We start from the raw sequence: 27924 nt of genomic DNA on the forward strand, positions 1-27924 counted from the left end.
ATTTTTTGTCACAAGTTAGCGGAAATTGATTTTTATTGGTTTTTTTCACAAAGTGTCATTTTCCGCTAACTTGTGACAAAAAATAAAATCTTCTATGAACTCACCGTACTATTGGGTTTTTGGGCCTTTTAGCGCAGTTAGGGTGCAAAAAAGTGCCACACATGTGGTATCGCCGTACTCAGGAGAAGTAGTATAATGTGTTTCGGGGTGTATTTGGACACATACCCATGCTGAGTGGGAGAAAGATCTCTGTAAATGGACAATTGTGTGTAAAAAAAATTAAAAAATTGTCATTTACAGAGATATTTCTCCCACCCAGCATGGGTATGTGTAAAAATACACCCCAAAACACATTATACTACTTCTCCTGAGTACGACAATACCACATGTGTGGCACTTTTTTGCAGCCTAACTGCGCTAAGGGGCCCAAAGTCCAATGAGCACCTTTAGGCTTTACAGGGGTGCTTACAAATTAGCACCCCCAAAATGCGAAGACAGTAAACACACCCCACAAATGACCCCATTTTGGAAAGTAGACACTTCAAGGTATTCAGAGAGGGGCATGGTGAGTCCGTGGCAGATTTCATTTTTTTTTGTCGCAAGTTAGAAGAAATGGAAACTTTTTTTTTTTTTTTGTCACAAAGTGTCATTTTCCGCTTACTTGTGACAAAAATTAATATCTTCTATGAACTCACTATGCCTCTCAGTGAATACTTTGGGATGTCTTCTTTCCAAAATGGGGTCATTTGGGGGGTATTTATACTATCCTGGAATTCTAGCCCCTCATGAAACATGTCAGGTGGTCAGAAAAGTCATAGATGCTTGAAAATGGGAAAATTCACTTTTTGCACCATAGTTTGTAAACGCTATAACTTTTACCCAAACCAATAAATATACACTGAATGTTTTTTTTTTTTTTATCAAAAACATGTTTGTCCACATTTTTCGTGCTGCATGTATACAGAGATTTTACTTTATTTGAAAAATGTCAGCACAGAAAGTTAAAAAAATCATTTTTTTGCCAAAATTCATGTCTTTTTTGATGAATATAATAAAAAGTAAAAATCGCAGGAGCAATCAAATAGCACCAAAAGAAAGCTTTATTAGTGACAAGAAAAGGAGCCAAAATTCATTTAGGTGGTAGGTTGTATGAGCGAGCAATAAACCGTGAAAGCTGCAGTGGTCTGAATGGAAAAAAAGTGGCCGGTCCTTAAGGGGTAGAAAGCCCACGGTCCTCAAGTGGTTAAACCTTTAGACTGGAAGGCCTTTTGGCCACGGCTCTCCTCCACTAATGTCTCACAATGCTGTGTAATATGTGTGCATACTCCCCGCCCCTGTGTAAAACTATGTAGTGAATTTGTTCACTGCATCAGCTGTGATCCACTCTTATATTGTATTAACTGTTGTATTGTTTATTTTGTATTGTTATACCCTGTATGCTGTTGTACAGCGCCACGGAAGATGCTGGCGCTATATAAATCAATAATCATAATATATTGCCATTTTCAAGCGTTGAGATGCAGAAGCAAAAACTATTTACCTGGCTGGTGTATCAATACATTTTTTTTTAGGAGGGGGACACAATTAGGACTTTTTTTTATGATTGGCACATTAGTGTCATTTGCCATTGGGACCTTTTCTTCTCCACTAATGCTTCTATCAGTATACTGCTTCTGCCATGTCTGAGGCCAGTCCTGTGTTGCCAGTATGGATCCTTCCTTGCCAGTCCCTTCCTCTTGTAATATACTATATACAGTATATATCTATAGTAAAATGGAGTGCTCCTCCTCCTCCCATCCTTTAGTCACTGGTGTACAGTACCCTTCCCTATGCTGCTGAATGTCTCCCTGTCATATATCTGTATATTCCTGCGTATAAGACTACTTTTTAACACTTGAAAATCTTCTCAAAAGTTAGGGGTCGTCTTATACGCCGGGTGTCATTGATGCGGGGTGATACGCCCTATCCTTTTACCGCCTCTCAGATCTCCCTGCTGAGGGAGCGCAATCTTTTCTTCCATATCGCTCTAATAAACAGGTAGACAAGGAGAGCTGACCAGTCTACTTAAGGAGAGTTGACCAATGCAACAAGTCAATTGACTATATACTGTTATATACTGGGTAACACATACAGTACAGCACCAGTATCTGTTCATACACAGCACCAGTACATGATTTTTTATTTTTATTTTCATTTGGTGTGCGTTGGAAGAGGGGTAGTCTTATACGGCGAGTATATCCCAAACTCTACATTTTAACTGGAAAAGTTTTATACGCCGGAATATACGGTAAGTATTAAGTGAATATTTCACAGCGGGCACTTTCACCAATTTCCCATCTCCCTCCCAGCTTTGGGTTACAGTAGAGTTTTCTGGGAGGGGGTGGTAAAGCTACCAGTCCTGTGCTCCACCAGCTAAACTCCTCTCTTTGGCCACTTCTTCCCAAGACTTCTCTGAACCACCACTGTGCATAGCTGGTTCTAGATTAAATGGCCCCCGTACAAAAATTAACAAGATCCTGAAAGAAAACAGGGAGCGGTGCCAACTGGACAGGTGAAAATGCTCTGATGCAATCACTCTGCAGTAATCAGAATCAAGGGGGAGCACTCGCCAGTGAAAAAAGGGTCCCAGGAAACCACTATTAAAGAGAAACTCCGACCAAGAATTGAACTTTATCCCAATCAGTAGCTGATACCCCCTTTTACATGAAAATCCACTTGGAGCAGTCACCACCGATATAAACAATCGTCTCTTTATTAATCACATCAGTTAAAAGCAGCAGTACAACAACAACAGACCGCTGTTACGAGCTACCATGCACTTCAAGTTGTCAAATCTGCAATACATGCATTAACCTTCCGCCACTCATTATATACAATACCAGCACCAATCAGTGGTCAGCGTTTGAATTATCCAATCGCAGTGTATCAACAGCAAGGAGGACCTGATGGGGAACTATGTAATACACAGTAAATCCCACCCCCTAGAGCAGAACCACTCCCACTATCTGTATATATTAAAAATAAAAACAATTGAAGATCTCACCTGATAATAAACAGTTGCCACTTCTCACCGCAGCCACCTCTATGCACAGGATAAACCTCGGCTGTATTGTCAAGGCCAAACAAGCAGTAAACCCTATCGCCGCCAACCAATCAGCAGTTTCAGCTGTCCGCCTATCACGCTTCTCCATCTAGCTAGACGGCGATCAATCAGTGCCCTTTTATGCCGCCAACGAATGGGCAATGCAAGCGTCACGTCGCCTCCGGATGCTGGCCAATGGGCGGCACATATGTGCCAAAGCCCCACTGGCCAATCACACCCACCGTGTCTCCGTGCGGCGGACAACAGCTCTCCGTAAGGGGACCCCGCCTCCTCTTGCCAGCCGCCAATGCGCATCAGACAAGAGTACTAGAGAGTCCTATCAGGACGCTCAAAAACAGGAAGCAATATCCTATCAGTAAACAGGACAGTACTACCTTGTATGGTCACCAAGGAAACCATACACAATAACAAAGGTTCTCTATGTGCACAACGATAGAAACAGTGATCTTATGCTACTGCTACAAAGCCTCAAAGGATAGCAACTATATTCCAGCAACCGTACCCCAACTAATCTATATAGTGTTTTACATATGATACACTGCAAAAATAAAAGAAAATTAAACGCCTCACACTGACCAAATTTAAAACACAAAACTATACAATTAACCACCCTGGCGTTCTGATTAAATCGCCAGGGTGGCTGCGGGAGGGTTTTTTTTAAATAAAAAAAAAACTATTTCATGCAGCCAACTGAAAGTTGGCTGCATGAAAGCCCACTAGAGGGCGCTCCGGAGGCGTTCTTCCGATCGCCTCCGGCACCCAGAATAAACAAGGAAGGCCGCAATGAGCGGCCTTCCTTGTTTTGCTTACATCGTCGCCATAGCGACGAGCGGAGTGACGTCATCGACGTCAGCCGACGTCCTGACGTCAGCCGCCTCCGATCCAGCCCTTAGCGCTGGCCGGAACTTTTTGTTCCGGCTACGCTGGGCTCAGGCGGCTGGGGGGACCCTCTTTCGCCGCTGCTCGCGGCGGATCGCCGCAGAGCGGCGGCGATCAGGCAGCACACGCGGCTGGCAAAGTGCCGGCTGCGTGTGCTGCTTTTTATTTGACGAAAATCGGCCCAGCAGGGCCTGAGCGGCAGCCTCTGGCGGTGTTGGACGAGCTGAGCTCGTCCAGACCGCTCAGCAGGTTAAAAAAGAGACAAACATGCCACCTGGATATAAGCGTTTTTCAAATGCAAAAGGACAGATCATAATCTAAATTTAGGCCCCCATTCCCCAGAACATCCAGTTTTTTAATCCAGAACGCTTCACGTCTAGATAGTTCCTTATCTCGATCACGCCCTCCCCCCCGCTCAATAGGAACCCCATCAATAATTTGGACCCTCAACTGTGAAACGTTGTGGCCAGCCTCAGTAAAATGTCTGGCTACCACCTGTGTGTTATCTCTATTCCTAATGGCTGACTTATGTGATGAAAGTCTCACTTTAAGAGCTTTTGTAGTTTATCCTACATAGGCTTGTCTACAAGGGCACTTGAGTAAATAAACAACATATGTAGAGTTACAATCATAATGTTCTCTGATGGCAAATGGTGTGCCCTTGGAAGGATGTCTAAAAACATCTCCCTTAATTATAGAGCTACAAAGGTGGCAGCTAAGACAAGGGTATGTACCCTTTTTGCCCTCTCTAGTTTTATATGTCCTGGCCCTCGTATGTACTAATTTGTCCCTAATTGTGGGTGCTCTCTTAAAAGATGACAAGGGGGGGTAACGGAATTCTGGGACCCTGGGGAAAGCCTCCCTTAATAAATGCCAATGTTTCCGGATCACATTAGTGATCTGTGTACTACAGGTATTAAAAGTGGAGACAAAAGGCATTCGGAGTGAATTGTCTCTGGGTTTTCTATTCCTGTGGGGAGTACTAAGGGTATGGGTAGGATAACCTCTATGTCTAAAATTTTGTCTCATTTTAACAAGCTGTGCATCCCTATTTTCTCCCTCTGGTATGATCCTGGTCACTCTTTTTAATTGACTTCCTGGAATGGAATTCTTGATGTGAGTAGGGTGGAAACTAGAATAATGTAAGACCGAGTTCCTGTCAGTGATCTTTGTATACAAATCAGTACTCAACTTCGATCCCTCCTTATAGACTACTGTGTCCAAAAGAGGGACACTCTCCACATCAACATGTGCTGTGAGGCGTATTGTAGGACTTCGTTCAGAGAGGGAACATAGGAACTCATCCTGGGTCGAACGTGGCCCCGCCCACAAACAAAAATGTCGTCGATGTACCTCCACCAGCCGGACCGTCCATGAGAGAACGTTATGATTGTAACTCTACATATGTTGTTTATTTACTCAAGTGCCCTTGTGGACAAGCCTATGTAGGAAAAACTACAAAAGTTCTTAAAGTGAGACTTTCATCACATAAGTCAGCCATTAGGAATAGAGATAACACACAGGTGGCAGCCAGACATTTTACTGAGGCTGGCCACAACGTTTCACAGTTGAGGGTCCAAATTATTGATGGGGTTCCTATTGGGCGGGGGGGAGGGCATGATCGAGATAAGGAACTATCTAGACGTGAAGCGTTCTGGATTAAAAAACTGGATGTTCTGGGGAATGGGGGCCTAAATTTAGATTATGATCTGTCCTTTTGCATTTGAAAAACGCTTATATCCAGGTGGCATGTTTGTCTCTTTTTTAATTGTATAGTTTTGTGTTTTAAATTTGGTCAGTGTGAGGCGTTTGATTTTCTTTTATTTTTGCAGTGTATCATATGTAAAACACTATATAGATTAGTTGGGGTACGGTTGCTGGAATATAGTTGCTATCCTTTGAGGCTTTGTAGCAGTAGCATAAGATCACTGTTTCTATCGTTGTGCACTTAGAGAACCTTTGTTATTGTGTATGATTTCCTTGGTGACCATACAAGGAAGTGCTGTCCTGTTTACTGATAGGATATTGCTTCCTGTTTTTGAGCGTCCTGATAGGACGCTCTAGTACGCTTGTCTGATGCGCATTGGCGGCTGGCAAGAGGAGGCGGGGTCCCCTTACGGAGAGCTGTTGTCCACTGCACGGAGACACGGTGGGTGTGATTGGCCAGTGGGGCTTTGGCACATATGTGCCGCCCATTGGCCAGCATCCGGAGGCGACGTGACGCTTGCATTGCCCATTCGTGGGGGCATAAGAGGGCGCTGATTGGTCGCCGTCTAGCTAGATGGAGAAGCGTGATAGGCGGACGGCTGAAGCTGCTGATTGGTTGGCAGCGGCGATAGGGTTTACTACTTGTTTGACCTTGACAATACAGCCGAGGTTTATCCTGTGTATGGAGATGGCTGCGGTGAGAAGTGGCAACTGTTTATTATCAGGTGAGATCTTCAAGTGTTTTTATTTTTAATATATACAGATAGTGGGAGTGGTTCTGCTCTAGGGGGTGGGATTTACTGTGTATTACATAGTTCCCCATCAGGTCCTCCTTGTTGTTGATACACTGCGATTGGATAATTCAAACGCTGACCACTGATTGGTGCTGGTATTGTATATAATAAGTGGTGGAAGGTTAATGCATGTATTGCAGATTTGACAACTTGATAAAGAGCATGGTAGCTCGAAACAGCGGTCTGTTGTTGTTGTACTGCTGCTTTTAACTGATGTGATTAATAAAGAGACGATTGTTTATATTGGTGGTGCCTACTCCAAGTGGATTTTCTGAAGTGACAGCTCCAGTGGTGTGGAACGCTGCAAGCTTGGGCACGCGTTTCTCTCCGTTTATGGGTGCTGATCCAAACCTCCCCTGTGTTTATTCCCCTTTTACATGAGAAATATATTCCTTTTCACAAACAGACCATCAGGGGGCGCTGTATGACTGATATTGTGGTGAAACCCCTCCCACAAGAAACTCTGAGGACCGTGGTACTCCTGGCAGTTTCCTGTCTGTGAACCTTGTTGCATTGTGGGAAATAGCTGTTTACAGCTGTTTCCAACTGCCAAAAAAGCATGCAGCAGCTACATCACCTGCCAACAGTAAAAATGTCACCATGCAATAAATGTCAGAATGTAAATCAGGGATTTAAAAGATTTTACAATGGGCAAACACTGACTAAATCATTTATACATCATTATTTTTAAAATGAAGCACCTTTTTTTTAATATTATTTTCACTGGAGTTCCTCTTTAAGTGGTGGGAGAGCTGGTGGGCCCATCAGTTGGCTGTGGGTCCCTGGAGAATTGCCCAGTTTGCCCCATGAAAGTGTCGTCCCCATCACTGTGCCTTCTGCCTGCTGTCTATTGCTGATATGTAGCCATTTTCACTGTTACTCTGTATTAGGGTATATCAGCACCTGCAGGACCAGTGGAGGAGGGAGAGAAGGGCAAGGCTCTCAGCTGAGCATTTACAGGGGGAATCCAGTGGTTGTGGCACATACTGCCAGTGCCATGCACTTTGCATTGACCCACATATCAATCAAGTATATATGGTGAAAGCTACTAACATTCTGCAATTATCATTTAAAGCAAACCTGTGATGAGATAGAAATAGAGCTTCAGATTTAAAATTCCTAATGTGAGTTTAGGTCTGCTTTAAGTCTCTGTGGACCACAGCAGTAAATTATACAATGTCACTCCTCACCATCAATTCATTTTAATATTACTACACATGTAGCAATTAAAAGTAATGTCTTGCTCCATATGTTTGTTATCACCCCTTTGAATGCAATTAAGTATAATATTATATAGTAGAAGACAGCTATGGGTGGCATTAACTAATTATTTTTCCACTGCTCAATACATTTCAGTGCATGAAATAACAATATATAACAATAACATCCCTAAAATCTAAGTCTGTCACACATTCTGCTTAATGGTAATATTCAATTCAGCACTCATGTATAACACAAATACACTGTCTAGAGACTTCACACCATCTGCATTTCAAACAGTTCCAATATATGCAGAGCTCCTCTATAATGATCACACAAGGCAGAAGGTCATCACTGAAGGTGTGGTGGTCATACAGGTTAGATCACTGTTAGTGCCTGTAAAGGAATATGCTCCATATCAGGTAATATTGCAAGCTATGGAGTCCATCACCACACCAGTACATGTGATTGAATACCATCTGGATTCATTTGACAATATCGAATGAATTCACTTGGTTTGAATATAGATGCTACCACACTATTCTCAAAGTGAACATAGGCCCTTATTCACTGAAAGGGGCACTACAGCGAAAAACTGTACAATTTAAAATATGTGCAAACATATAAAATTAAGAAGTACATTTCTTCCAGAGTAAACTGAGCCATAAATTACTTTTCTCCTATGTTGCTGTCACTTACAGTAGGCAGTAGAAATCTGACAAAGTGACAGGTTTTGGACTAGTCCATCTCTCCATAGGGGGTTATCAGCAAGGCTTTTATTCTTTATAAAGATATTCCCTAAAAAGGATTTAAACAATGATGCTGGCCAGCTTCCCTGCTCGCTACACAGTTTTTTGGCAGTTGGACAGAGCAACTGCCATTTACTAAGTGCTTTTGAAAATAAATATATCCCTGAGAATCCCCTATAAAGAGATGGACTAGTCCAAAACCTGCCGCTTCTGTCAGATTTCTACTACCTACTGTTAAGTGACAGCAACATAGGAGAAAAGTAATTTATGGCTCATTTTACTCTGGAAAAAAATGTACTTCTTATTTGTATATGTTTGCACATATTTTAAATTTTACAGTTTTTCGCTGAAGTGCCCCTTTAACTTTTTCTCCTGAGTTTTCTCCTAGGTGATATATTCACACCCAGGACCATATTCATTTCATTTTTTCTCCTAAGTTTTCCCTAGGAGATTATTTTTCATCTTGTATTTAAAATAACTTTTCAGCATTTTGCAATTGAAAAAGTACCAAAAAGTACTATCAAAATTATTTTGACTATGCTCTTCCTTGCTGGCAATTTAAAATGCATTTTATTTAAAAGTTGTGAAAATATCACCTAGGAGAAAACGCAGGTGAAAAAGTGAATTGCATATGGGCCCCTGTCACTAACAAGTCTTTTAAACCACCAGCAAGCAAGGAAATACTCAAAATCATTTTGATAATACTTTTTCACCAACTTTTTCCTCTGATCCCAACTTAATTACATAGCAGCTTATAGTGGCGCCAAAACTACTGCGGCGTGCCTCGTGCCCATTTTAACGGACTCCCAGATAATTCCAGAATTATTTACAATGGGTATTCTCAGTAGAGAATACAATTTACATTTTACAATACTAATTTGCAAATGAAGCAAACAACATCCTACACATTAGGTCCTAAATGACAGCTTTATCACTGTCATAGGAAAAGATGTTCTACTTTTTTCTCAATATTCTAGTTTATTTTTTCATCAAAAAATACAAACAGGTATCAAATCAATCATATAAATATAATTTGAACATGAGAGATACATAACGCTATATCGCTATTTCAATACCAAATATATTGAGGACTATGGCATCAATTCATCAAAGGCTGTTCGATAAAAAAAAAAAACAAGGAAAATACAGCATTTTGTATTTTAGACTTTTTATTTTGCTAATTAATAAATATTTTCACAGGTGCGGTAGAAGTTCTGTAATTTACTGAAGCCCATGCACAAAAACCTGCTAGGTAACAGCAGAAGAGTGTGAGTTGTCTGTGTTGTTACATGCTGTTCTCCGTGCAGAGACAGCATTACAATAGTAAGAGGCATCACCACATCCCTTTAGATGTACATGTTTGTTATACTGCCTCTGTTCGCTCTAAATCTGTCTATTAGTCTTTCTTAACATTTTATTTCATTGCCACAGCTTAGATGAAATTACACCTGCCATGCTTAGGTGATTCCCTCACTAGCCCCTCTGCATCTTCAAACAGGAACCTACATTTTTAAACAACCGAAGGGTGGCCGGAGAAACCTGTTTTGTTCCAATCTGCTCACGGCCTGGGGGGTAGAGAAGCTGGAACCTCTCGAGAAGCCAGCGCAACTTATCGGCATCCAATCATCGGGACTTGAAGACAGGGGCTGTTTCTACTGGCTTCTGCTCCTATCAGTCATAGGTAATCATCTCTGCTTCTGTGAGCTCTGTGAGTTCCGCATTGATTCCAACAGAGGAGAACTGCTGGTAAAACTGTGTTTTACCGCATGCTGTAACCTTGGTGAATTTACATTTACTGACAATTGTTGAGGTACTTACCGCACAAGTCGGTAATTTGCCTCACTGCTCGGTAATTTCAGCTTTCCATGCAGTAACAGCCTTGATGAATTGACATTTTCCTAAGTGCTTGGTAAAGTCAGCAGTTTTCAGCATTACAGAATGCTGTAATGCTTGATGAATTGAGGCCTATGTCCCAATGCGTATCTTATACATACAGATTCAGCATTAAAACAAGCAGATTATATTCTAAATATCAGTCTCAGCATGTCACTTGTATATTTGCTATAGTTAGCTTAATGTCTCCTAAAGAGATCCCCAACCTTTCTCCTCTGGGTATGACTCTTCACACCCCCCTATGTTACACCACCCTATGTTATCAACTTTGTCTGTTTAGCATTTACACTTCATCAATTTAGGGTATATCTATAAATTCTGGATCACTTCATCAAGTTTTTCTCATTCGCTAAACATTGACCATTAGACCCACATCTTCCATGTCATAGACTCGATCCATTTCTTTTACCAATTCCTTTACAACTGGGGGTGAGCCATCCTTCCAGCATCTAAAGGATGTTCTTGTAACGATCGAAGATGTTACCTCTGTGGTGGAAAGCAGCGCAGCTGCTTTCACACCTGATGCCACCTCTGCAGCCACGCCATCCCGGGTGTCGCTTCCCGACTCAGGTGGGACAGGGGTCTCTGTTGCACAGCAGCTTAGGTCCACACACCTGCGCATGGAGCAAAAGGACCTTTATGGGCATAGGAGACAGATCAGATGACATTGTGGGCAGCTGACTTCTACCTGTCAATCTACCTTGCAGGTTGGTTCAGCCCCTTGGGCGGGGCTGCTTGAATCTGCCTTCAGTATTTAAACCTGGAGATCTAAGATGGCGCCATGCGAGGATGCCACGGCCACAGGGCTCCGGTCCTTTTCTCTTCTTTCCCCCTAATTCCCCCGCTGGCAACCTCCTGACCACCTCCACCCACCTGGGGATCATGCAGGGGCCTCGGAGGTGCTCGTGGTGGGGATCGCTGAAGCCAGGGGAACCTGGACGCCGCTCGTTGTAGCCAGCGGAGCCGGGAGCTGGGATCGCTGCAGCCAGGGGAATCTGGACGCCGCTCATAGTAGCCAGGGGAGCCGGGAGCTGGGACGCCACTCGCTGCAGCCAGGGGAGCCGGGACGCCGCTCGCCTCCATGCTGTCCGCGGTCTATCTCTCCTGCCGGGGACCACAGTGGGAAGGGCAGCAGCGACACTGCCCTCAGCCGTCTGGGGCTGCCGCCTAGGAAGAGGCCGTGCCGCCGCTCCGACATTTTCAGGGGCCGGTGGCTGCTCCAGCCGCCATCAGCAGCCGTCCAGGGCCACCGCCAGAGACCACCCCATCGCCGGGCAGGTTACCCTTTGTCCGCAGCCAGGATTGCTGGGGCTGTCGGACCCCCTCCACCACGGGTCGCCCTGAGACCAGGACACCAGCACGGGCATGTGGGACACTCCCCGCGTGCAGAGGAGGCCTATACTGCAGTGGCTTCCCCAGTCACCAAGGGAACGGCCATCGCAGCCCCGGCCCCTGCTGGACCCCCTCCACCACAGGTCACCCTGAGATCAGGTCACCAGCACGGCCACGCCACCGTCAATGGAGGGCCCGATGCTGCCCCATCGCAGCCACAGAGGAGGTGATGCTGCCTGCTGCATCTGGGCATCAGCGTCCTGCCACCACCAAAGGTAAACCCCCCTGGCCTGTCCACCACTGCTGCTGCCCAGCCGGGGTGGCCCCTGGCCCCACGTCCACCATTGCCCCTGGCCCCACGTCCACCATTGCTGCCCAGCAAAGGTGCCCCCTGGCCCCACAGGGCCCTCACTGTGTCTGCACCCTCATTACCCAGCCGTGCGGACTTGAAATCAGGAGCGCTACTCCTTGGGCAACCTGACCCGAGTGAACTCTGCTGTCCGCCTCCATCATGATGCCCCTCAGCTTTCTCTCTACTTCCGTGGACTATCGGTAGCACCTGTCTTGTTGGGAGCGTGTCGCTGTGTAGCGTCCAGTGCCGAAAATGGCAGCGCTCATATCAGCTCTCAGGCTGCTGCTCCAGTCCCACTCTTTTCTGTTCCTGCTATCAGTGTATGTCCTGCTATGGTTGTATTACGTTAACTGTACGTGTATGCTGCAATGCTCTCTGTCTTGTTTTTTATTTTTGCTTTAATTGTTTTTATTGTTTATATGTATGTACCATGCTTAACTGTATGCAATGCTGCACTCTGCTTAATTGTACGCACAAGCTGTAATGTTGTCCTATGTATGCTTTTCCTATGTATGTGCCATGCTTAACTGTATGCTATTTCTTGTTTCTTCATCAACGACCCTGTATGCGCCAAAACCAATTCCGGGTACAATCCACCGTTGTACTTGGCGAAAATAAATTCTGATTTTGATTCTGATTCTACTCTGTCCTTGTCTGCTCCTAGGCTGCAGTACAGTCTGAATTGCCTGCCTCTCAGGTGATCATTAGTGCAGTACTGTTTGTATCTCCTGTCCTCTAGGCTGCAGTACTGTCTTAATCACCTGCTCCTCAGGTGATTACTAGGCTGCAGTACAGTCTGAATCACCTGCTCATCAGGTGTCCTCTAGGCTGCAGTACTGTCTTAATCACCTGCTCCTCGGGTGATCACTAGGCTGCAGTACTGTCTTAATCACCTGCTCCTCGGGTGATCACTAGGCTGCAGTGCAGTGTGAATCACCCGCTCCTCGGGAGAGTCTATCTCTTTAGTATCAGTATCTCCAGCTTGCTGGGGCTCATACGCTATTATACTGTCAGTGTACTGATTATACCTCACCAGCCCCTCTGGTGAGGTCTCTCAAAACTATTAAAGTTACGGTTGCACAAAGCACTACACTCATAGCATCCTTGTGGCTATACTAGTATTATTGGTGATTCTGCAGATCACCACATAATCAAGTATAGCGTCTGCATTATTGGTGATTCTGCAGATCACCATATAATCAGACATCTGAGTTGCAGCACCCCACTGTTACAGTTCTACTTTAAAGTGATGTTCCAACTTTGTTGAGAAATAAGCAATTTGCATATTTTCAGGGTGTAATTGCACATATTGTGTATGGCACACTTTAACCTCCTTAGCGGTAACCCCGTGCTGGACACGGGGTAAGCCGCTCAGGAGGATTTCTCAGGCCCCGCTGGGCCGATCTGCATAATTTTTTTTTTATACACGCAGCTAGCACTTTGCTAGCTGCGTGTTACTTACGATCGCCGCCGCCCCGCGCCGATTCGCCGTTACCTGCCGCATCAGAGGGTGCCCTCCCCCCGAGACCCGTGCGCTGCCTGGCCAATCAGTGCCAGGCAGCGCTGAGGGGTGGATTGGGACTCCCTCTGACGTCCTGACGTCGATGACGTGTTAGAGCTTTCTGACAGTCACTCAATTTGCAAAGCTGTAAAACTGCGCTGATATTACGGGGTTTCACTGGTGGTGCGCTGCTCAACATACAATTAAAGTCACAACAGTATCAAAGTGCGCAGCTATTTGATGATTATAGTCACTCAATTTGGGCAAGTGTGGAAGACAAGCAACAAATATTCTGTGCAGATATTTGGTGCACAGAAGGAAAGGAAAAGTTAATCTAAGAAGCCTATATCTAAAACGAGTACAACAGAGAGTACAGATTAGAAATTGAATGCAAACTGAATGCAAACTGAACTTACTCTCAATTCTGGAAAAATCATAGCTGGCTGGCTGCAGATTAATTGCAAACCTTAAATTGTGAATAAATGTATACTTTTTCTTTTTAGCTTTAGCAAGAATAGAATTTCTCTTAAAGAGACTCTAAAGTCTGCCAAAATGGCACTTTTTATTTAATAATTCTCTTAAGCAGTATAACCCAAGCTAAAACGCTGCATCCCCGTGGCAGATCGCTGTATTTAACCTCCAAATAGCAGGGCAAAAATCCACGACTTTCAAACTCGTGGATTTTGCTGCCCGGGGAGGCAGAGAGTGCACGTATCTCCGCCTCTTCCGCATCCCTCACAGTGAAAGAAGACTAAGAGGGGCGGGGACAGGTGGCGATCAGCGGGTATTGAAGCGCATGGAGGCAGAGCTGCAGCACAAAGCTCTGCCTCTATCAGGAAGTGCTCCCCGATTTTAGCACCGGCAATTTGGGGGGTATAAGACCCTCGTTCTGCCACTGGGATGCGGCGTTTTAGCTTGGGTTATATTGCTTCAGAGAATTGTTAAATAAAAAGTGCAATTTTGGGAGACTTCAGAGTCTCTTTAAATGAAGACCGCTGCACACTAATCCCATCATTAATATCACATGACTGGAAATGTTGATAGTTGGCCAATCGGAGCAGCTTTGTGAGGGAGGAAGAGGTGGACACAGTTACGACGACTCAGACCTGAGCCTTTCTCTATACACATGAAACAAAAGGCAATATGGGCGATACCAGTAATTAATGACAGATGGATAACTGTACATACTTTTGTATGCACAGTCATCCTTTAAGACTGTATCTGGAATATATATTTACCCTGATGATACATATCTGACTAACGGAATTCGTTAACTCATTTAAAGGTGAACTGAAGCGAGAGGGATATGGAGGCTGCCATGTTTATTTCCTTTTAACCCCCTTGCCTGTCCAATTCCCGCGGCAAGGGGGCAGCAGAGCACTTTAAAAAAAAAATGTTAAATCATGTAGTGAGCCCAGGGCTTGCTACATGATAGTCGCTGAGCAGCGGAATCCCCCACCCACTCCGAACGCCTCCGGCGATCAGAGTAAGCAGGAAATCCCGTACAGAACGGGATTTCCTGCTGGGCTTCCCCGGTCGCCATGGCGACGGGGCGGGATGACGTCACCGACGTCATGGACATCGGGACGTCAAAGGGAATCCCGATCCACCCCTCAGTTCTGCCTGGCACTGATTGGCCAGGCTGCGCAGGGGCCTGGGTGGGGGGGCTTTTGGCTCGGCGCGGCGGGTAGTGGCGAATCGCCGGGTAGCGGCGGCGATCGCGTACCACACGCAGCTAGCAAAGTGCTAGCTGCGTGTAGGGAAAACAAATTTTGAAAGTCGTCCCAGTGGGGCCTGAGAAATCCTCCTACGCAGGCTACCCCGAGATGAACTCGGGATAACCGGCAAGGAAGTTAAGTAATACCAGTTGCCTGGCTGCGCTGCTGATCCTTTGCCCCAATGCTTTAGCCAGAAAACCAGAATAAGCATGCAGCAGATCAGGTTTTTCTGACATTATTGTCAGATCTGACAAGATTAGCTGCATGCTTGTTTCTGTTGTGATCCAGACACTACAGCAGCCAAATAGATCAGCAGGTCTGCCAGGCAACTGGTATTGTTTTAAAGGAAATAAATATGGCAGCCTCCATATTCTTCTCACTACAGCTGTCCTTTAAATAGTTCTACCCACTGGTCTGACATAATATTATTTAACCTTTTTTTTTTTGGATATAAGCTTGAGTGATGACATGCCAATACCTTTTATTTTAAGAACACTTTGCTGTGTTTATTAACATAACAAAGAGTTTCTCTATGCAGATGTACTGATCTACACAGACAAAAGAAAATCTGCTATGTGATTATATGTGATAAATATGAAAGTATCACATAGGCGCCTAACATCACACAATGTAAATATATGATTTTACAAGTAAATAGCCTGAATAACCATTTCCTAACCACCCAGGCTGCTATAATGATGTCATACAGAGCTCAGTATGAACATATGCTGATTAAAACCTTATAGTGAAGAATGTATATTTATTTCTCAAAGCTAAATGTAATAAAGTGTTCTGAAAAGTGAAATTCAGTGATTCCAGGTAAATGACTTTTCAGAATATCAGGAAGGAAAGGGGACAGACACAGTAATTTGTGCCTTAGAGGGAGGTGAGATTCAGAGCAGATGTTTCACCATATGTTCATATACCCTTCTGTTCGCGCAATGCTATCATTTTCTTCTCCACATCCTTTGCCCCGTGCATTACTTACTCTTCCTAGTTCTGTACAGTTCAACTCTTCTACCCCATGTCAATAGAAATTATAAGACATTACTAGCTGAAAAATAAATAATGCCTCCGAGACAATATTATACATGTTAACGCTTTAGAAATATCTTGGTCTCAATCCAATTACAAGAGACACAAAACTGCTGCAATGAAATTATCAGTAGGCATAACACACAGTTTAGTGATTAAGACTATTAGAAACGTAACGCTTGTCATACTAGGGAAATACGAATTCATTTGGGGCACTAAATTATTTAGTTTTAGTGTTAGCAGGATGTTTTTAAAGTGTACCCGAGGCAACGTGTGACATGATGAGATAAACATATGTATGTACAGTACAAAACATTAATAACCAGGCTGTTTTACTTGTTTTATTTTGCTGCCTGAAAGAGTTAATTTCTAGGCATGGAAGTGACAGCTTCTGTCATGTCGGTACCTTGTTGGGAATATAGTAATCCTCACTGATATAAGCAAAATACAGCTTTAAAAGTTTTCCAGGCAGAATACAACTAAGAGCAGTGGGAGATAGAAAAAAATGAATGCTAGCGATAACTGAATCAAGCCCCTTATGTACATTTTTACCCATAAGCCTTGACCAATAACTCTTAACTAATCTTGAATTATACACATTGATGGCAATAAGGATTTTTGAAAGGTCGTTTGTATTAAAACATTTTATTGAAAGGAAAATAAACATACAGAAATCACATACATGCCACAATCAGGTACATCAAAGCACAAAAATGAACCGGGGAAAGGTGATGACTTCTGATGGCAGCATTGTATTTCTTCTCTTTAAAGGAAGCTATGTACACTTGGTGAAATTATTCTTTAAGATGGTAGTCAGATATTCAGAAGCACTGTCTGACTTATAATGACCGCAGAAACAATGGTGGCTAGTTCAGAGAATATGTCTAGATGAATAACTATAACTCATCAAACTGGATCACAGGCATTGCGTGTAGTTTAATAGAGCTTGTCTGTAAGTGAAAGGAAGACTGACTTACATAGATTATTCAAATAAGCTTAACTATCCACAATACTTCTCTGACTTTTGCTTTGTACCTCTTCATCCATATACTTGAAATTGTAGATAACAGTGTTAGGTTTGCCATGTTTTGCTTAGCCAAAGCTGAACATCCTTAGGAGTCAGAAATGGAGAAGGCAAGATAATGTGGAATGGCAAAACCACGTGCAGTTTTTGTTAAGTACTAACTAGACATAGTGTGACAGAGCTTCTAACAGTCAGTGCTGGATTCACATTTCAGGAGCATATAGGCACAAATCACTTAAACCCCACCCGTCAATACATCCAGTGACCCATTGCACAGCTGCCAAACTGGAGATGTCAGTGTGACTTAGAAGAAACGGAAAGGGTGGCACAGCTAGGGGTTACACATTTGGAATGGTGGCATAGATAGAGGGGAGGAGACAGGGGAGGAGACATTTACAGATGTTAATAACTTATACTTGCAGTGAAAGTGTTTAGTAATGCAGAAATCCTCTGGTTATTTACAATGTGCTTCAACAACATCAAACAACATCAACCCTAGAAACGGTCAATATACAGTACAAATATTGCCTTGGTGTAGGTGGCCATCTCCATACATGGATTGGAGCTGGACATGGCATAGCCTATACCTGTTTGACCCCCTGCCACACATTTGCCAATAATGTGCTGCTAAATGCCAGATCATTACATATAACTTTGATCAAGCCAGCAATTTCATTGTACTATTCCCATGTCTTCTTTGTGAAGTTCAATTAATCTGAAATGCAACTTTTTTGGGAACAACAACACAATTTCCCCACATGAGAAGTATGTATTGATAGCTCACGTCTGTGAGAGATGTATTTGACTACAGTCATCAGTGTATATCAGTCAGCAAAGAACATTGTTGGGTGCCCCCTGAAAGCTGTATGCAGCGTTATAGAAAAATGCTATTTGGGAGCTAGGTGACAAGAATATGGCACAAGCATCAGCAGTTGGAGTGTTGTACTGCTCAGTGATGCAACCCTGGGCAGGTGTGGGATGCCACATTTTTTTAAGTACCGGTATATAGATAGTGATGGAAATGGTCAATTAAAAAAGTTATACCTGAAAAGGGGATTTTGAGGCTTGATCCACTAAGCCATAAAAGGATTTCTGGTCATGGGGAATATACAATCCTAAGTTAGCAGGGTAGTGGTTAGCAGTCTTTCTTTGCAGTGCTAGATCCCTTGTTTCAGTTCGTAACAGAACACTATCTACATGAACTATGTATGTTCTTCCTGTTTTTATATCAGTTTCTTTTAGGTATTTTGGGTTTCCTTCAGGCATTTTGGTTTCTTCTCACATCCCAAAAACTTTACTGGCTAAGGACACAACAGAATACTTGACTGTATACAGTGGAGCATATTCTTACATAAAGATCATTGTCTTTAACCACTTCAGGACCACAGGCTCCCCCCTAGTGACCAGGCTATTTGTTACACTTCAGTGCTCTGCAGCTTTAATAGAGAGCCAAACACACACGTGAATCCCCCCCTCCTGTTCTGCCCACCAACAGAGCTTTCTGTTGGTGGGCTCTGATCGCTGCTGCAGGTAGTGTTGTTTTTTTATTAATTTATTATTATTTTTTTTTATTAAAAATTACTATGTTTTTATTTCCCCACCCCCCTTCCTCCCTCCCCTCCCCCCACCAGCCAATCAGGGTGATCCTCACTACTGCTGGAGGAAAGTATCTGCCAGCACTGGTTTTAGAGTTAACTGTCAGTCTATCTTCAACCTTGAAAAGATACAACTAAGTCATCCTGAATGATAGCAGCCCCATCAGTAACCTTTCCTTACTTTGCTGGTGTCTGACTCCATCTTAGTAAGTCTAGGATAGCTTGATTTACATTTTAAAATAAAAGGTTTCCAATGTGTATGTTTATGCCTGAATGGCATGGCACAATTGCTAATTTACTCTCCTTCCAGCAATCCTCAGTATGGACTTTTATGACAAAAGCGAGAAAGCAACAAGTTGCAGAGCCTTGTCAGCTAACATCAGCTTATCAAGGGCAGTACTATAGGATCACTTATTGTCACTGTTAATTACTAGCCCAACAAGCCCTTAGTAAATAAGGCCATTGGTGTAGGATATGATGTGAGGGTAGATGTCCGCATATAGTAGTAGGATATGAAATGAGGGTAGATGTCCACACATAGTCAAATCTTATGAACGGGTTCAGATACTGCTTGTGGCTATTAGGCAAGGATATGGGGGTTCCTTAAACGAAGCAGGTAATTTGGATGCCGGTGGCTGTTCAGCAAAATGGGCGTTGCATAGACCACAATGTCAATTGTCGCAATTGCTACTACTGTACAATTTGGGCACTGGGGCGCTTGATAATTGGCAGTAATAGGTGGCACAGATATCGGCACAGGGAGTTTTTTCTAGCAGAAGACGGCCCTAATAGTATCATAGTGGCGGAGATTAGTGTTAGGTAAGATGATAAGTATCACCAACAATTGCAAATAACTAGGAGGGGGCGGGGTTTAGTTGGTAGATGGAGGAATAGTGTGAGAAGAGGGTTAGATCATAGAAAGATATTAGTAAAAATTACCAATATTGTACTATCAGAATTCGCCACAACTCAATAGTAGGATATCTACTAGTGGCTTTCAACGGCGCCCAATTACCACATCACCCTTTTTACACATACACTCTCTTAGGCCTTGTTCACATTGCGTTCGGCTCGTGTGTCCGTCCATGTTGGGCTGTTTTTGAGGCGTCTTTTTTTCCCGATTCCCGGCGATTGGGTGGGCAATTAGTTTTTGCACTTAGCGGTTTTCTAAGCGTTTTTTCCGAGCGGTTTTGTAATTCACTCCCTGATGCAAGTCAGGAAGTGAACTCTTTGACCCGGAAAAGAATAAATACAATGTATTTATTATTAAAAACGCGAATGAAATCGCTACGCAAAGCGATTTTGTGAGCGTTTTGCGTTGCTCCTATACTTTCCATTGAAACAGAATCGCCTCAAAAATGGTACACGCACCACTTTACTGAACGGACAGCGCATGGCCCACGCTGATATGAAGCTTCTCATAGACATTCATTGTTCACGCGGTCGGGGGGCGTTTTTAAAAACCGCACAAGGGCGAAAACAAGCCGAAAACGTGTGCAGTGTGAACAAGCCCTTAGTGGCATGGTAAAGTATGTATCACCACTGGATGTATTTCTTATCAGGCACAATAGGCCTAATGCTTTAAAGTGAGAATTTTTCACTTTGCTTTTTTTAATGTCTATTCATTTATAATCTCTTAACATGGTTGAGTGTGTCAGTTGAGAAGAGCCTAAACAAACAACCATGTTGTAATATCTTTGTGTACAGACTGTCCATTTCAATGAAACATGCTTGCTATGGCTGCAGTGTATTCTCCTATTACCTGAATTGAAGAGATGGTTGTGGCAGGTCCCAGTGGTGCAGTAATTCACTGAGAAGACTGGCAGTTGTCTCGCCACCTGTCACTCATAGTGAAACATCTGCTTTTATGTGGCCCTACGCGTTTGGTGATGATAAAATTGATGTCTTGATTAAAACAGATATGCCTCTCAAGTCTGGTGGAGGAACACTGACCCAAGTGTATGCTGTGGCAGGAGTGACCTGACCGGGCTCCAGTAAAGATCTGACAAATCTACAGTCGTTAGCAGTCATGTGACATTGACCTTCCTGTTATTGTAAAAATATTTTGGAGTAACAGTAATGAATTCCCTGTTAAAATCAGTTATTCATAGGAGCCTATGGAAAAGCACCCATAGCAGTGAATCATGTGTTGGCATTGGTACCTCTTTACTACACTGTATTGTTTTTCTACTTTTCCAGTGGGCAATATCACATGTGTCTACAGAGCATATCTCAGATAGCATCTCTTATCTGTTAGATTGCTTAAGCTGTTTTGAGAGGAACATGAAGGTTGCCATCATCATTCCACTGATGAAGAAAAGCCAGGTGCCTGGTTGTTGGGCTGACCTTATAGCTTCAATAACCTGAGTCACACACTGGCAACAAGCATGCAGCCAGAGAGCAGCTGAACAACTGAATGCAGAACATCAGCAATTCAAGCCTCCATGTTCACCTTGATTATTTTATTTTTTTAGCTACGCAAGAGATAATGGGATTGATTCACAAAACTTATGCCATGAATTATCTCACCTTACATATCAATGTGAGCTTTATCTCTCCTTATCTGAATGTACTCAAGACTTATCTCTCCTTGTCTGTTTATCTCATGAATTAGCTCTCTATAGGTGCGTACACACGCACTACAGAAGCAAACGACGGGTCCGTCGGCACCTCCAGCTGGGCGGACTTTCAGCAGACTGTAGTGCGTGTGTACGCACTGTCGGCGGACTGATAAGACTGTTCCTGAACGATCCGCCCGGTGGATCGTTCAGGGACAGCCTTATCAGTCTGCCGATAGTGCGTACACACGCACTACAGTCTGCTGAAAACCCACCCGGCGGAAGGTGCCGACAGACCCGTCGTTGGCTGCTGTAGTGCGTGAGTACGCACCTTATGGCCCACACTCAAATTTTTGTTCAGAGTTTTCTCCCAGGTAATAGAGATACTTTTCCATTTTCTATACAAAATAAGGGCGCTCATATAACTCGATTCTGTGGCTGGTAAACCTTATGATCCGATAGGAGAATTGATACATCAACCCTGTCAATCCATTCCGGTCAAAACCAGTGGTAAGGATCAATTTGGGAATGCTGGAAAATCTTGGTCACAAGGGGTGCTTAACTGTACTGGTGTTCGATACCATGATGAATGATGGACCCCCAGCCGCTGTCCTCCCAAGTGTATATGTGTCCCCCCTCCCATGCCCATATGCAGTGTAGAAGGCTTAAATTTCAACCCGGCATGAATCCTGGCCTCCTCCAGTGTCCAGCATTACAGCGAGCGCGTATACCAAGCTACACCGTCACATGTAGCAACATCACTGCATGCGTTGGTGTCAGTAGCATAGCTAATGAGCTTTGGGCCCCATTGCTAGTTTTACATTGGGGCCCCCCAAGCACACTATACATAACAAATGATATGGCACACCAAAACCTGCCAAATATAACCACAGTGTCAGAGGTGCATGAAGGGGATGGGGAATGAGTACATTTGAAATCGGCGCCGGTAGACTTGGGCGCAGGATTCAGCGGTATATGGCTGATCCTGCTTCTGCATAAGTCCGGGCCGTTTTAATTACTATTCCCCCTCCAGGCCGACATGGATAGTGGGGGAATGAAATAATTTGGCTTCCAGCGATTGCTGGAGGCCGAATTATTGTGTTTTTAAGCAACCTCGCCTCTGTCTTCTGACGGAACCGACGTTACTCAATGAGCGCTGCAATAGGAGTGATTCCTATTGTAGTTTATGGAGGCGCCGGCTGCGCCCAAATCTAGCAGGCTGAAAAGCACTGCTCCGTGGGGAACAGTTTGTTAATGATTAGCACTATCCAAATGATCTATAGAAGTGATTATTAAAAGTACAGGACCAATAGAGAGCTAATACTGTGGTTGAGGGAGGGCCCCTAGGGGCCCCTCTGGCCCCCTATTGCTACGCCCCTGGCTGGTGCCATGTGGTACAGGGCCTTGCGGTGACACCAGACATTATACGATGCCAGGATTTGTGCCAGTGTGTGACAAGTGAGCCTTCAACACATGGGTGTGGGGTGATGTATGGCCATCTTTACTTGTCATCAACTTACATCTAAAAATAAGTACTAAAAAGTAGTAAAAAAAATGAATATCAACCCTAATAAGTATTTCCTTGCTAGTGACTTACTAGTGGTCTGAAATCATCAGCAAACTCAGGAGAAAAGCTAATTGAATAGGGGCCTTAAATCAATTAATGGTCATGTATTAAACATGACTATGCAATAGGTGTGCTATAAAACAGTTAATTGAGGAGCACCCCTGGTTCAGAAAGACTAAACAAAAAGGATTTGCATGGCTTGGTTCACCATCCTGAAGAGAGAGGCTCTTTGGTTCTTTCTTTTTGGACACATGGAAGTAAATCCTGCAATTATGTTCTGTTATAAGGTGGCCCACACGATACAATAAAAAGATTCGATTTCACTGCAATTCCATAAAAACAATCCTTTGTGCAGAAAAATAGATTTTTTTTTCTTTTAATTATTCAAATCTGAACGGATTTCCTGTTTTCATCGATACAAGTGGATCGGGAGTGGCTGTTTTTTTTTCTATCAATTTTTATGAAAATTGAATGGTGTAGGACAGATTGTCAATTTCTTGATTTATAGGCCCAAGTAGATTTTTTTTTTTTTTTTGGAGCTTTCAGCCACTTCTTTTAATAATGGGAAAAAAATTAACACGTGTGTGGTACATTGATTAGATTTTTCAAATGTTACAATAAACCACAAAAATGTATTTGATTCTTGAAATGACAAGAAATATAAACAATTGTATAGTGTGTGGCCACTTTTAGAAAGGCAATTCTGCATGTTTTATGCTGTCACCTTTGCAGTTGTCACGCCATGTCATGACATTCTAAACAGAAGAATCCTGCTTTAGTTGTAGATAAAGTGATGCTCACCTTTGTATTGGGGGGTAAAGCTTCTCATCTCCCTGGGTAATGTTTCATAGAACCTATGTTCCTGGGACACAAGTGGCTTGCAGACTGTGTCACTGTCATAGACTAGCATGCTTGTGTGACCTCCCACTTGATGGTTTAGAGGCAGCAGAGGAATGGAAACATTAAACTTCATGCTATGTATACCCATCATTGGACCTCAGTCAGTAAATTTGATCCGTTACTCTGTAACAAAAAAATATGTCTTGTTAATTCTGCCAAAATACAAAGCTGTATTTTGATATATTAGCACAACACAGCTGAGAGCAGACCATGTTTAGCCAGGAGGAACATTGTGTACCGTAATTGGCGCAAGGTATGTTCCTAGCTCTATGTAAATTAAACATTTTGCTTGCATCTATGTGCCAGTAATATATCATCCGAGGACTAGAGGATAGTGATGAAATCTTTTACACCTCCTGCCAACTGCTGCTATGGATCTGCCTGGTACTTGCAGGCAGCTGCATACACTTTGCACAGGCAGTGGGATGGTGCCTGACCCCAGGATGTACAGCTGATTGGATGGTGGTTGCCCCTATGTGTTACATGAATTCGTTGTCTACAGCGCAGTAACCATACCATGTGTCAACTGCTGGCACATGAGGCTACAAATGCCGATTTTCATTGCATGAAAATTAGTTCTAACATTGCTGCTAGCATAACTTTTAGAACGAACGAACACACACACACACACACACACACACACACACACACACACACACACACACACAGACAGACACACACTCACACACACACACACACACACACACACACACACACACCTTTTAATCTGTGTCAAACGAAGTGTCCTCCTAAAATGTTCCCTCTCTCCTCATCTCTTGTAAACTGATCATCTGCACTTACAAAGGCCACTTTTAGCCATACCGGAGCTCTAGGCGTAACAACCACAGCTTCCCACCACCCCCACAAATCTGGAATTTTTATAAACAATAGACTATAACTCAAAGGGAACTGAGAGGAATATGGAGGCTGCCATTGTCATTTTCTTATAAACAATGACAGTTCCCCCTCTGTCATAACAAGCTTTTGGCTTTAGTTGTTTTGTTTGTCTCAGACCTGCAACAGTGGAGTCAGACCAGAGTCAAAGCATCTGATCTGCATGCTCATTCAGTGCCAGTGAATTCAAGTATTACAGGCAGAGTATCAGCACAGAATTCAGGAAACTGGCAGTATGACAGCAGAGCTCCGTGAGCTATCAGGAGCTGATTTCATTGGCTCCTGATCCTGTCATCAATGTGAGCCAATATCATTGGCTTACTTTGATCACAGGGTCAGGAGCCAATTAAATCGTCTCCTGACCGGCTCACAGAGCTCTGCTGTCATAGAGATGGCAGAGGCGACGGGTGTCCGGTGTGAACAGCGGTAGCATTGATTCGTCGGTATGTGTGGTTTTTGTTACCAGTGGTCTCTGGTCCTCAAGGGGCCAGAGACAGATGGTACTGAAGGGGTTAAGAAAAAAGAAAACAATGCAGCTAAATCGAACATATTTTCTATTAAATATAATGTATGTACAACAACCTCCATAAATGTTCATGTACCAAAATCGACATCATCGATGAAAATTCTTTTTTGGTTAGGAAATGAACTGGGATGATCAATAAGATGCAAATATTTTCTCCATGCATTCAAATGTCATGTAAATGTTATACAGATTGAACTTGGACCAATAAAAATTGACAGGAAGTTATTCTGATTGGTCCAATTTCAAGCTGCACATAATTTATATGAAATTTGAATGCAAGTAGAAATTATTTGCATCTCACTGGTCATCCCTAGAAATGAATCTTTTTATAAAGCTATAAAGCCAAATCAGTTTTAAGTATATTTCAGTCACAGTAGTGTCATAATATAAGAGTTCTAATAGCGGCATCAGGGCTCCAGGCCAAAAAGAAAGAATCCTCATAAGAACCTCCATTAAAATAAATTTTTTCTTGCTACGTGGTTGTGTAAGAAAATTACATTTTACAGATGATCTATACATGTATTGGTACATGGCTGCACAGACAATGGAATATGTCAGAAATGTATCCACTTCCCATTGCTATACTTTTTTTCAGCCACTAACCGTATAAGATTTCTTTTTATTTCGTTTTTTTTTCCATCGTCATTTTTTGTTGTGCAATTATCCAATATCCAGAAATCTTTATGTCTGTGACTAGCATTAGCCCATAAGTGTCTATCCTGCTACACAGTATAATGTGCTGTGCCTTGTAATAAAAGTTCAATGAAACACAGGAGAATAATAATAGCATTAAAAGAACACTATTGTATCCCATCATTTCACCTTCTTCTTTATTATATAGATGGCACTGTGTGTCGTTTGTAAGTAATTATTGTTACTGAAGCTGCTCTGGAGAGGCTTTACATTAAGAGCATTCACCATTAACAAAATGCTGCACAGACTTTGCAGGCTTTTTCCACTTCCTTGTATCAGCTGTCAGATGTCCCCAGTGCAGCCATAATTCCTCCCACTTAATATACCCCCGCAGGGGATAAATCCCGCAGATAGTGTGACAAGCTGAAGATTACATGTACGTGAAGACACTTTATTTTCATTACACATCCCACAGTTGTAGACAGCATTGTGTCACCTCTCCCCAAACTGCTCATTGCTCTGCTCATGTTTTTTTTAGGACTACAGATTTCCTAGCCGTTCCAGCCTTCACATCGCCATCGCCATCTGCCTTCTATCTATCTATCTATCTATCTATCTATCTATCTATCTATCTATCTATCTATCTATCTATCTATCTATCTATCTATCTATCTATCTGTTAATCCACTTGCATGCCTTATGTAAATATTGCATAAATTGGCACATACACTGTAATATTAGATATAAACAATTTGTGGTGTGGGTGTATTTTCTGTTAGAAAGGCATCTGTTAGTGGCTCCACAAATGCGTAGGCATAAATATTTACATGTAAACATTGAAATACACAGATGTCTGCCAGTGTGTGTTTTTAACATGACTGCTAATTGAAAAGTAAAAAAAATATCTTCAAAAAATGAATAAATAGAAATCTGTGACCACAATCAGAAATTTGGCTTTTTTTATCTGAAAAAAATAAACAGAAAGTTGTAGGATTTCAAAACTGCAACAAGCAGAGTTAGAAAATACTATTTTACAATTCAGTAAAATTGTGATGTTGCCCATACTTTGTAGAAAAGCACTGATTTCCCACATTTAGATCCATTCCATTGATGCTCATAGTCAGGTGACACTCTGGTGGAATTTATCTACTCGCAACAGGATTAAGTGGTTCATCTTGCAGCCATATTTCATTTTAATAAATAGGGCTGTGTCTCTGGTTTTATGACATAAGAACTACAGTGGGATGCGAAAGTTTGGGCAACCTTGTTAATCGTCATGATTTTCCTGTATAAATCGTTGGTTGTTAGGATAAAAAATGTCAGTTAAATATATCATATAGGAGACACACACACATATTTTAGAAGTGAAATTAAGTTTATTGGATTTACAGAAAACATGCAATAATTGTTTAAATAAAATTAGGCAGGTGCATAAATTTGGGCACTGTTGTCATTTTATTGATTCCAAAACCTTTAGAACTAATTATTGGAACTCAAATTGGCTTGGAAAGCTAAGTGACCCCTGACCTACATACACAGGTAAATCCAATTATGAGAAAGAGTATTTAGGGGGTCAATTGTAAGTTTCCCTCCTCTTTTAATTTTCTTTGAAGAGTAGCAACATGGAGTTCTCAAAACAACTCTCAATTGACCTAAAGACAAAGATTGTTCACCATCATGGTTTAGGGGAAGGATACAGAAAGCTGTCTCAGATTTCAGCTGTCTGTTTCCACAGTTAGGAACATATTGAAGAAATGGGAAGACCACAGGCTCAGTTCAAGTTAAGGCTCAAAGTGGCAAACTAAAAAAAGTCTCGGACAGACAGAAGCGATGAATGGTGAGAACAGTCAGAGTCAACCCACAGACCAGCTGTGATCATTTCACTTATCAAATATCACTGTGTGTGTCTCCTATATGATATATTTAACTGACATTTTTTATCGTAACAACCAACGATTTATACA

General features: G+C 42.7%; 1 protein-coding gene across 6 annotated transcripts in view; it reads right to left on the reverse strand.

Annotated features, from left to right (window-relative positions):
* IP6K3 (inositol hexakisphosphate kinase 3) overlaps positions 1–27924 on the reverse strand; it is a 193854-nt gene that overhangs the window by 141208 nt on the left and 24722 nt on the right. For 4 of the 6 annotated variants that reach the window (XM_068269383.1, XM_068269382.1, XM_068269386.1 and 1 more), the window contains one exon: positions 23809–24030. The exons of 1 other annotated variant lie outside the window; for it this stretch is intronic. In XM_068269383.1, coding sequence (XP_068125484.1) covers positions 23809–23998 — 190 coding nt within the window. In that variant the 5' untranslated portion in view covers positions 23999–24030. Of the gene's footprint in view, positions 1–3043; positions 3254–23808; positions 24031–27924 lie in introns of those variants that run through there. One more of the 6 variants, XM_068269384.1, reaches the window with a different exon arrangement.

This window comes from Hyperolius riggenbachi, chromosome 2 (genome assembly GCF_040937935.1).
Source record: "Hyperolius riggenbachi isolate aHypRig1 chromosome 2, aHypRig1.pri, whole genome shotgun sequence".
Taxonomy (NCBI): Eukaryota; Metazoa; Chordata; class Amphibia; order Anura; family Hyperoliidae; genus Hyperolius; species Hyperolius riggenbachi.